Genomic DNA, 11,694 nt, shown 5'->3' with positions numbered 1-11,694 from the left:
GGGGCGCCTGGGTGGCTCAGTTGGTTAAGCGACTGCCTTCGGCTCAGGTCATGATCCTGGAGTTCCTGGATCGAGTCCCGCATCGGGCTCCCTGCTCGGCGGGGAGTCTGCTTCTCCCTCTGACCCTCCCCCCTCTCATGTGCTCTCTCTCTCCTCTCATCCTCTCTCTCAAATAAATAAATAAATAAAAATCTTTAAAAAAAAAAAAGTCCATCAGCCATCCATTTATTCAGAAATTTTTGGGTGGCCAAAGTCTCTAGTCAGAGGGCACACTTCCCAAAATAGAGCTGGTGACCCACCCATAGCCTCTGGGTTCGTCTGCACAATTTAAAATTCTGCATAAAATAAACACCATTTAATTCTTCAGAGTAATTCAGACCTCATCTCATTTCATATCAAAACAATACAAAGACTCCATGAAATAATTTTCATGACCAAAAGAAACATAACTTCCAATAGCAAAATTCAGCCTACGCCATATCAGCTCAGTCAACATTTATCTTCTAATACCTGAGCATAAGGCATGAACTGACTATTCTCATAACCACACCCCAGCAGTCTGCACCCAGAAGAGGACAGGGAGACACCAAGTCATCCAGAACTAACCTCAGAGGCTATTACCCCAGGGAGTCTGCAGCTCCAGGAAGAGCCACCATGAGGAGTCTGGGACAGTGTTGGGACTCTATGGGAACATAGCCTCAGGGTTGCAGGGGAGTAATGGAGATTCAGCCCCTGGGGGAGCACCATCAACACAAGAGACTGAGCTGAATCCCACCCCTGAGAGGCTCACAGGCTCTTCCAAAGAAGGAGGAGGATTGTTAAGGGGTACAAGGGTCTCTGCAGGCCCACCCACCACAGAGCAGAGGGTCATGGACACATCTCCTGTCTTCAAACTGAAGTATGGAAACAGAGTCCCAGGGGTTGAAGCTAGAGGGAAGGAGAACATGTGGGAGCCATCAGTCATGTTGTAGAAGGAGATATCCCCTTCCTTGAGGTCCAGGAAAACCCCTACCCTGTGAGGAATTTTCCTAAGGGATTTGTGAGACTTAGTAGTGAGGGCACAGAGACTATCACCATACTTCCCCACAGCCCAGAACCCCTTTTCTGGGGACTCCTGGTACCAGCCCCTCCTCTGCACACCTCCGCTACAGACCCCCAGAGCCCACTCACTTTTATCTGCATTTGTGATCTCCACCTCCCAGTAACAGCACCCTTGTGTGATGCTGTCATGACCCAAGACGCTATAGATATCTCCTGCGACCTTAGATGTGTCCTTCCAGGTCACACTAGTCTTTTCATCAGAGACAGCAAGGCTGGGATGTGCAGACTCTGGATTCAGAGTGACAGGCACTGCAGAGAGAGTTTCCAATCATTCAAGGCCTTTCCCTGCCCCATAACAAAGCACACAACCATCATCCCACCCCAGACACCTAGCTGCATGCAGGGAGGGCTAAGCCTCCTGAGATAAGAGCCTTCTGGCTCAAGCAGACAGCCCTCCAACCAGAAGAAGTAAGCATAAGACTGATCTGGGGGTTAGACATGTCACAGGGCACTTGAGGGCCAGACTGGACTCCAAGGACTGAAGGACATCCATTTATATTCAATATCAGTCACACCCATCAATCCCAGCTAGGTGACTTTCACTGCCCCATCCGAGTCCACCATCATTGATGGGGCCAGCATCTGTATCATCACAGCAAGCTGAAGATGTCAGCAGCCATGGGGCAGCAGTAGAAGCACCCAGAAAGAACTTGAAGTAACTCACAGGCCTGGAACTTCTCCTTCCGCCAATCTACAAGAAAACCACATTTCACAAATGTGAACAACAAATCAGAGATTTGAGGAGACTGTACAGACCAGTGTTAGTATCTATCTTCTGAAATACACTGATGCAAGAGTTACAGGGAAAAATCTTTGGGAAACGTTCACCTGACGAATTTATCTTACACACACACACACACACACACACACACACACACACACACACAGCCATCCTGCTACAATCTTCCCAGGAAAGCCAAGCCATAAAGATTAACACCACTGAGAGACTGGATACTGACCCAAAAAGAAGGCTCTTTGCACAGATTTCACTATCAAATCATGCTTCTTCAATCCCTAGCCACAAATCCTGAAAGCTAGGTTTTCTTGAGAAAGAACTGAGGAGATCAAAATTTCTGAGGCATCCATTTACTAATAAAGGACTGACTGAGCTGAACCTGTAGGTTGACTCGAAGCCACGGTAGAGACAATACAACTTGGCGGAGCTGCACTTGGAGGATGACTATCAGCCATGGGTGAGGAGAACTCAGGATATGGCTTCAGAGAAATCTTGCCCAGTCAAGAGGTAATGGAGAGGTTTCAAGGAAAGGAGAGAGAGAAGTTCAAAGCAGGAAAAACATACATCCAGTGAGAGGACAGAAAGTAATGAATTTGCTTCCCCGTTTCATGGGGCATTGGGAGGAAAAACATCCCTATATGTAAGGGGAAACCCAAAAATATTGGGTCTAGTCATCTGCTTCTCCCTATATCACCCAGAGAGATCCAAAACACCAGGAGACACCTCATGTGGTTGGCGCACAAATATGGCTGTGTATATGCTCCAGAAAGTGTGAATATGTTTTGGCAGAGAGAACTTTACAGATGTGATTAAGATTAAGGAACTGGAGATAGGGTTGCGGGGGGCGGGGAAGAGCAATGCCTCCAAACACCTAGATGGATCCCCAAACCCAATTATCCTAAGGACCATATCAAGCTACCCTCTACAGGGTGAGGTCCCGAAATGATCAAGAGGAGAGCACAGGGACTCCCTCCCCCAGTGACACAAGGCATAAACTCCTCTGACCTTCATACTCCCTTTTCAGAAGAAGAAAGGAAGCTAACTGATCAAAGCAAAACGTATATATGTCATAAGACCCTGAGAAGTCTGCATTGAGAAAGCTGTTACCTCCAATAGGGCAGAGACTACAGAACAAAATTAGAGCACTTATAAAAATAAAAACAGGACATTTTCTTGAACATTTGGTGAAAACAGGTGACCATTATTCTCACTCATACAGGTTTATTCAGATAAAGGGGTATGTCCAGCTCTGTTGATTTGCTTATACAAACAGATCACATGAAGTGGGCTGACCCATGTCACCTTTTGAGAAAAGGGAACTTTACTTGTTCATCATCAAGACATTAGTTGACAGCCAGCTCCACATTTCTATGACAATTGACACAGATTAGCAAAGAAGAAGAGAAATCAGGAGGAGGAGAAGAAGGAAGAGGAGAAAGGGAGTTGGCATTCCATTCTGAGACTCTATGATGCATTCAGAGCTATGCTATGCACTTCAGTGGTTCAAGTGCATTCTTCACTTCATTTCCACAGCAAGGCTTTCATTATAAATTATTCTTCCAATTTGATGAATAAGATGAGATCAGACATTTGTTCACCTCACACTACGAGCCCATCAATGTGAAAATATTGATTCTACTACTGTAAGGGTGTCTGTCCTTATAAAAAAGAAGGTATACAAGGTATACTTTAAAACACATGCATTTTGGGACGCCTGGGTGGCTCAGTCAGTTAAGCATCAGCCTTTGGCTCAGGTCATGATCCCAGGGTCCTGGGATGGAGCCCCGCATCGGGCTCCCTGCTCCGCGGGAAGCCTGCTTCTCCTCTCCCACTCCCCCTGCTTGTGCTCCCTCCCTCTCTCTGACAAATAATAAAATCTTAAAAAATATATAAATAAGTAAAAAATAAATAAAACACATGAATTTCAATCCAGCAGAGAAGGAAGTGATGCTAAAAGAAGACTATTTAATTCTCATTTTTAACAAATAAATCCCAAGAATCAGTGTGGCTCTCTAAGGAGTTTTCTTCACACATCTGGTCCCCTAGACTCTTGTACCCCTGGCTCCCCCTTCTCTGTTCTCACAGTCTATATCCCTGATCATAAATAGAAACAGCCAGGATAGGAAAGCACATGTTATACAGGTTCAAAGGGCCCAAATTCTTAACCAACCCCAATGCTAACGGGTTCTCTGGATAACCTATCATTTCATTAGGATCCCCTGGATCACATTCCTGCCCCGACTACTACTGGAAGGTTGAGATGGTCTCCTTATTAGAAGCAAACCCAGCCAGAAAATTACTTCAAAATAGCTTAAAATAGATGTAAGTCTTTTCAGAAATCTCTCAAACTGTTGTCAAGGAGTTTATTACTTTTCATGCACCCAAATAACTTGTACATCCTCTGTGTACTTCCTACTCGAACCACCATGGCTGTGATTTGTGGTCTCTCTTCCACCACTCTGAGCCACCCAAAGTCTCTCCCAGAGGAATCACAAGCTCTCTACCCTCCTTCTCATCTCCTCCTCTCGTCCCCAACCAGCTTTTCCTTCCCTGATTTGCTCCCAACTTTTCTCTGGTAAACAATTTTCACTCCTCCGGGTTTTTCCTGTTGAAATCCTCACACATTGACTCTAATAAACCCAACCATTATTGAGCCCATCAGGTAAATCCTGAATTCTCCTAAAAGGAGACATTATGGTTGTGAACAATTATAAGTAACTGTCCTTTAAAGAAAATTTAATTTCTTAACTCTGTAACACAAACATATACATAGGATTTTGTATATAATTGCAGGTAGCTCACAAATGCACTACCAGGACTCCATAAACATCCTGGAGGCTCTGGATTTCAGATTCAGAACAGCTGACCTAAAGAAACTACTTCACAGCAACCACACAGGTTTAGAGGAAAAAACTCAACTTGGACAAGGAGTCAGAACATGAGGAAGCAAAATGAAGACCAACATTCCAGAGAAACAGCAAAAAACAGGAAAACCAAAACTAGATCCAAAAAAAGGTAGGAATTTCAGGGTAAAATGTATTCAGAAGCAAGGATCCCCTTAGAAAGACCTGAGTCCTAAGCAGGTGAGCATGATTTCTGAAATCTTCTAGAGACAGCAAATTCTGATCTACACAGTCAATGCCATGGTCCAACTGTCCTTACAAATGACCACTCTGTTGTCACTGCACCAACAAAACTATCAGCTGAACAAGGGGTGTTCAGAGGGTGTTGCCAACTCTAACAGCAACCTACAGTAGAGGATGGGTCAGAATGGAGGCAGATCTGTGTTCCCAGGGACAATCACTGCAGTCTGCAGAAGGAGACAACAAATGTGACAAGGAGTACGGGGACACCAACCCCATCCTGGTGTGGGGTCCACTGACAGAGAAGGGGGCAGAGCTGAGGCTGGGGAGGTAAGACCACAGGAAACGGAGTCACTTACCTGCATACAGTTGAGCCTTCTTCAAGGCTGAAAGGGAACACACCCTGGTGAGACATGAGCCAGAACGAGTCAGCTTAGCATTGATCTACCAGCCCTTGCCTCCCCTCTGTGCTGCAGGTGATACTACCAACAGAGTAAGGAGAGAGGCTGGAGAGGAGATCCCTCCTGCCATGTGCAGACAGCAGGGTGTTGTGGGAAATTCCCTGGGCCACAGGTCAGAGAGCCCACATTGCCGCCTGAGTTCCACCCCTGCCTGCTGATGCTATGTGACCCTTGCCAAGTTAGTGTCCTGAGCCTTACAACCCTCAAACAAACAAAAAAAAACTCAAAAATTTTTATTCTATCTGCTCTCAATTTTGCTTTAATAGGTCAAAAATTATACAATGGATGAAAATATTTTAGGGAATTAAATATACATTATTCCATAAATGTAGGAAATCATTATTACATCCAATGTTTTCCAGCAAAGAGATATTTGGGAAATAACACAAAAGGGGAGATGAATTGAGGATGGGATGTTAGCTGAGCTCTAGGGTAAAAGTGGCCAAACTTTCTCAGAAAACACATCACTAATCTGGACAACTGACAGCTCACCCCACCACATTCCCACCCATGATCTGCCCAGTCCTCTAACACTTTATGATCAGCACCTCCAGGAACTGGAGAGAAAAGATTCTGCCTGGATGGTGTTATGTGGAAGGATCATGCTCCTAAACGTAATGACCCCATTTATTTATATAGCTTCTTTAACAAAATCTCAGAGCATCCAGCTTGACTGAGAACCAGTTGCATTGAAGGCTAAAAAGCTAGAAATGGGGCAGCAGATCAGCATTAGAATAAAGCCAAGATGCATGATATACTCCAGGGACCCACATAATCCCCAGGTTCCCAAGCACTGGGTGGGAACAACTGCCCAGATGGGGAAAGCCCTTGGAGCAGTGTTCAGCCTCCCACCAGCTTCCACTTCTGCCCCAGGGAAGGGTCCACATGTCTCTGCCTGAAACAAGGAGAGGGGACACCTTGGCTTAGTGGGGGCAAGAGACCCAAGGACATCTGGACAGTCACTCACCAGCCCGGTAAACTGATTTCCTCCAGTCTGAAAGGCAACACAGGAAACAGGTGAGCTGAGAACAGAATGTCTCCTACAAAGGAGACACAGAAACTTCTGGGAAAAGGACACAACTTACCAAGATCTGCTTGGAGTTCATCTGAAAGAAAGTGAAAAATAAGCATAAATTCCCATCACTAAGAACAGCAAAGACTGCACCTGGAAAGCCCACGAGAGGACCTCTCCATTTCCTAGAAGATCTACCTCCAGACCCCTGGAGCCTCCACAGCCCCAGCTGTCGTCTCGGTCCTCCTCAGCCACCTGCTCCAGGCCAAGGGCCCTGCTGTCCGCTTGTCCTCCACACCAGCTGCCACACTGGCCTACCATGACCCCTGTCCTGCATTACCTCTTGCCTTCAGTGCCTCCTCCTTTGTCAGCTGGTTCTCCTCCTTGTCCCTCTGCAGTTTCTCCCATTCCTGTATCTCCCGGTGCTTTGCAGTATGCTCTCTCATGATGTAAAAGGCAGCCCCCAGGAGTAGGAACATCAGCACAGTCAGGATCACCATGAAAGCCAGCTTCCAAGGAGAACTCCGGGGGAAGAAGGGTTCTGTGCCAGCCAGACACCCCATCAGGGTCACAGCCCAGGACAGCCCAACCCAGCACACCCAGGGACCCCCAACCAGACCATCCCGCCCTTCTGGGAGTGGGAAGCAGTACTGACCTGGGATGAAAATGGCCACCTCCTTCTCCTGGCCCAGGATGGGGTTGAGGACTGAGCAGGTCACATTCCCTGAAGAGCTGTGCCTCACCACCAGAGTGGCCTCTATGGTGAACAGCCCTTCAGCATCTTGGGCTTGGGTCTCAGAGAATGTCAGGAACTTCTCTCCACTGACAGCTCTCCACTGCACCTGGGGCTTTGGGAACCACCCCGAGGCCATGCACACAACTCGGACCCCGTCCTCCTCTGGCCCTGTGATGTGCACTTGAGGGGCAGAGCCCACACCTGCAAAAGAGAAGCTGCAGAGCACAGGGAGGCTACCCAGACCCCAATGATGCCAGCAGAGTCTTCCTGTGCACAACTCCAGGGACAGCATTACATTCCGGGGTTCCCTGGGGGAGTGGTTCCTGCAAGGATTAAAGTAAAGGGTCCTGCCAAGGAGAACAGAAGGAAAGCTCAGGGGAACCTGCAGCAGGCACAGAGGGTGGGACTCTTCTCCCCAACCATGAGGGTGGAGATCCATCACCCAGAGTGACAGAAGGAGGAATTTGGTCCCAGGTTCCATCCTTCTCTGCTCTTCTCACCTCACACATTCTCCAGGGCATCTGCTTGCACACCCACTGCCACTTGGTACATTACTTGCATCCTTGATAACCCTACTAACCTCCTGAGCTCCCTCCCTATGATCCACATCCCTGGGGTTAGCTCTGCCAGGATTGCTCATAGATGCTTCAAACTCAAATCCTGAACTGATTGATATTTGGCCCCATCTGTGATAGGCTGATGATGAAAATATTCCCAATCCTTCAGCCTTCTTTACATACAGCTCATCCTCACCACATATTTTTACTGCCTTCACACCCTGCCTCTGGGCTCCATTGTGTGACTTGACTCAGCCACTGTTAGTTCAGGGAATGTGACTCTAGCGGAGGTTGGAAACTGCTTGTACCATTGCCTCACCCTCTGCCACGGGAGGGGCATGCTCAGGCTAGCGCAGCCTTTCCAGCTGCAGCCGTCCTAGACCAGCCAACAGCCAGCTGAACAACACCCATGTGAGCAAACCCAGCCAAGGCCCACTGTCAGAGCAAAATATATTAAAAGTAAGAGGCTGGGGTGCCTGGGTGGCTCAGTCGGTTAAGCGTCTGCCTTCGGCTCAGGTCATGATCCCAGGGTCCTGGGATCGAGCTCCCTGTCGGGCTCCCTGCTGGGTCCCCCTACCCCCCGCTTGTGATCTCTCTCTCTCTGTGTCAAATAAATAAATAAATAAATAAATAAATAAATAAATAAATAAAAATAAAATATTTAAAAAATAAAAATAAAAGTAAGAGGCTTATTGTCCCTGTTGAAAATAAGGAGAGCCCCTTCCCATCCTTTTCTTATAGCATTTACTTGAGGAAACTTGTGATTGTGGGTGTTTTCTCCCCTCTTTGAAATGTATATAAGCCCTTTGGGGGGGGGGAAGCAGATAGGCCTTTTGCCAGCTTTGTGATCCAGGAATGTCTTTCTCAAGGACCTGGGAGCCCTCTCTTTAAACTGTTCACACCAAGGAGGACAGCACCTCTCTCTTCCGCTTCCTGTGCCAGGGAAGGAGCCTAACCTCAGTGGGCACCAGGATCCACGTGTAAGACCACCTCCTGTCATGAAGATGGGAGAATTTGTAAAAATAAACTGCTTTAACTTTGGTTTGTCTGGGAAACTCTTCATCTCTCCTTCTATTCTGAGTGATCCCCTTGCTGGATGGAGTATTCTTGGCTCCGGATTTTTGTCCTTTCAGCACTTTGAATATATCACACTACTCCATTCTAGCCTGCAGAGTTTCTGTTGAAATTCCACTAATATGTGGAATGTTGAATCACTATATTGCGCTCCTGAAATGAATATAACTCTATATGTTAACTACACTGGAAATATTTTTTTTTATTTTTAAGGTAAGAGAATTTGGTTTTCCTCAGAATAAAGCCAATTAGCTAACATAGAGGGTCACCCCAATTTCCAAGTAAATGTAGAGTGCACCACCTAGGACAAAAGGTGCCAGCAAGTCCACCTACTTGAGGGCTCATAACTGCTGATCCTGAGAACATGTATGGAATGAGTTGTGTCTGCATGGCTATGGAAAAGATGAGATTTCTTCTGTCTTTGCATTTCTTGATAGAATCTCTGTGATGCACATCACATTCTAGTTAATGCAAATTTAATAATAAAAAGGATTTCTTTTCCTACTATCTTTGAGAAGAGGATTTCTAGGTTGGAAGATTATGTTTTTAATTATATTTCCCCTACATGACCGAAGATGTATGAGTAAGCCCTGTTAAGATTAGCTGAATACACCCCAGATGAGCTGAACTCCCTTTATGCCCAAATTAAATACACGCTTGTTGCTATAGGCCACTGAGATTTCTATGTCTGTGTTACACAACATTATGACAGCAATTGGCAACTTACACATAATATCAATATTTCTACTACTAAACAACCAACTGCCAAAAAAAACTGAGCCTCTGCTGACCCTTCTCTCCACTCCTCCAAACTCTCCTTGTCCCCAAATCTCCTCACACAGCTGGGTCTACTTTCCAAAACTCTCTGATGCTGGAGAGCTCCTTTCCCACCCCACTGCCACTACACGAATTCAGGTGGCCATCCTCTCTACCCCATAACTACATCCAGGCCTCCAGTCTTGCTCACCTTCCATACACCCTCCATAAAGCTGCCAAAGGAAACCTGCCCACACACATCTCCCTCCACCACTCTGTTTAAAATTCCCTCGGCTCTGCATCCAAACTGCACAACACAGCACATGAAGCCTTTGATGGTCTGGTATCACCACCACCCCCCAAACAAAACTCCTGTCTACTTCCTCCCCAATCCCACCATCTGTACCCATCAGGAAGGACATGCTCCAGCTCCAGGACTATTTGGTTAACTGTTCATACCACAATCACCATGCTATCTATGCCCCACATAGATCCATCAACCAGAAGGCTATTTCAGAACACTGGTTCACTCAAATGCCTGCTCAAGTGTGCACTCCTCATGGACTCTTCCTGATCAATCTCTTCTCTGTGCACCTGGACCAGGAACACCTCTTTATTCTGGATAGTCACCTCTCACCACCCTCCCATTCACCTCCATCACCAACCATGTGGCCTCCCTCTCTGCCCAGACTCACCTGCCACACTCCTACCTCAGGTGTCTCACATGGGTGTTCCTCTGCTTGGAACTCTCACCGCCAAAATATTTATTTAGCTAAATCACTACTTACCACCATCTAACATCGTCTATCACCTATCTATTTGTTTATTTACTGTCTCTAGAATATAAACTCTGCAGGGCAGGGATTTTTGTTTGTTACACTGATGTATCCAGGTGCAGAGAACAGTAGCTCGCACGTACTAGGGGTTCCATATAACTGTACTGAATAAATGAATGAGTGAAAGACCCTCCTTTCCCTCATCTATAAATTGAGGGCATATTTACTTAGACCCTGAGGTTGCTCCCAATTCCAATACTGCAGGTGTCTAAATATGGATCAGCAACCCACCTGCCACCTTCAGTTCCAAACCAGCCTCTTCATAGAAGCTTCCCTTTCTGAAAAAACAGGTATACAGCCCGTTGTCAAAAGCCTGGACATCGTGGATGCGCACAGCAGCCTCCCCCCGGGTGAGGAAGTCCTTCACCAGTGAGGTCCGCCCTGTGTACTGGGCCAACAGCTCCTCTCTCTGCTCCTGCTGGTTTTGATAGATGAACACTGCTTCTGAGAACTTGGAGCGGAACCACCGCAGCTCCATGTTCTCCACACTCATGGCCGGGGACACATGACATGGCAGCGTGATGCTCCCACCCAGCACTGCCACAATGGGGTCCGAGGAGCCAATCACCACGAACTCCTCTGTGGACAGAGACATAGGAGTGAGAAAGCTGGAGAGATGAAGGACAGGGGCAGGGAACACACTGTCAGGTGGGAGGCCCTGACCTGAGGGGCTCAGCTGTGACCACTCTGAATCAGGGCAAGATCCTCAACCACAACTTTGCGACCCAGAAATGGTGTCAAAGAGACGCCCTCAGCAGCTGTGCTCCTGGCTCCAGGTCTTCCATGAAGGACTCTCTAACTCAGTGGTTCTGAGTTAGGGGCATCACGGGCATCACAATCACAATCACCAGGAAGGCTTGAGAAACACAGACCGCTGGGCTCCACCCCCAGAGCTCCTGGTTCAGTAGGTCTGGGGTGGGTCCAAGAAAGTGCATATCTGAGGAGGTAGCAGGGATGTGATACTGATGTGCCAGGGACCACACTCTGACATCCACAGCTCTAACCTGCCTCCTCTTAGGACAGGACTGAAAACTGACCAAACAGCACACCTGTGGCCTAGGTGGGACCTCTCTGTTCATTGGGCCACACCCAAGGAACTTCCCAACACCCGCTCCTAATTTTATTATTTCTGCCCATGTCTTTGTCCTCTGCTGAATTACTTTATAAGACATAAAGTCCTCATTAGACAACTGTCATGGTCCCCTGTCCTTATTTTACAGTTCTGGGATTCTTCTTAAATGTTTAATTTCAACTAGCAGTTGGGGGATCACCAGAATCTTTCTAGAACCAGGGCCTCCACCAATAACCATCCGTCGTGATGGAGACACCAGCAGAACTCCCT

General features: G+C 47.1%; 1 protein-coding gene across 3 annotated transcripts in view; it reads right to left on the bottom strand.

Moving 5' to 3' along the window:
• Positions 1–102: 102 nt before the first annotated feature.
• Positions 103–11,694, bottom strand: part of LOC115941934 (butyrophilin-like protein 1) — a 13,217-nt gene continuing 1,625 nt past the window's right edge. Inside the window, exons 3-10 of one of the 3 annotated variants that reach the window (XM_081827968.1) lie at positions 10,584–10,931; positions 7,049–7,330; positions 6,734–6,934; positions 6,467–6,487; positions 6,349–6,375; positions 5,280–5,306; positions 1,766–1,792; positions 103–1,350 (exon numbers count right to left, since the gene is read on the bottom strand). In XM_081827968.1, coding sequence (XP_081684094.1) covers positions 683–1,350; positions 1,766–1,792; positions 5,280–5,306; positions 6,349–6,375; positions 6,467–6,487; positions 6,734–6,934; positions 7,049–7,330; positions 10,584–10,931 — 1,601 coding nt within the window. In that variant the 3' untranslated portion in view covers positions 103–682. The remainder of the gene's footprint in view (positions 1,351–1,765; positions 1,793–5,279; positions 5,307–6,348; positions 6,376–6,466; positions 6,488–6,733; positions 6,935–7,048; positions 7,331–10,583; positions 10,932–11,694) is intronic. The other 2 variants (XM_081827966.1, XM_081827967.1) reach the window with 2 other exon arrangements.

Source organism: Leptonychotes weddellii, chromosome 8 (assembly GCF_054177405.1).
Source record: "Leptonychotes weddellii isolate Sample4059 chromosome 8, ASM5417740v2, whole genome shotgun sequence".
Classification (NCBI taxonomy): Eukaryota; Metazoa; Chordata; class Mammalia; order Carnivora; family Phocidae; genus Leptonychotes; species Leptonychotes weddellii.
This window is presented reverse-complemented; position numbering and strand designations above follow the sequence as displayed.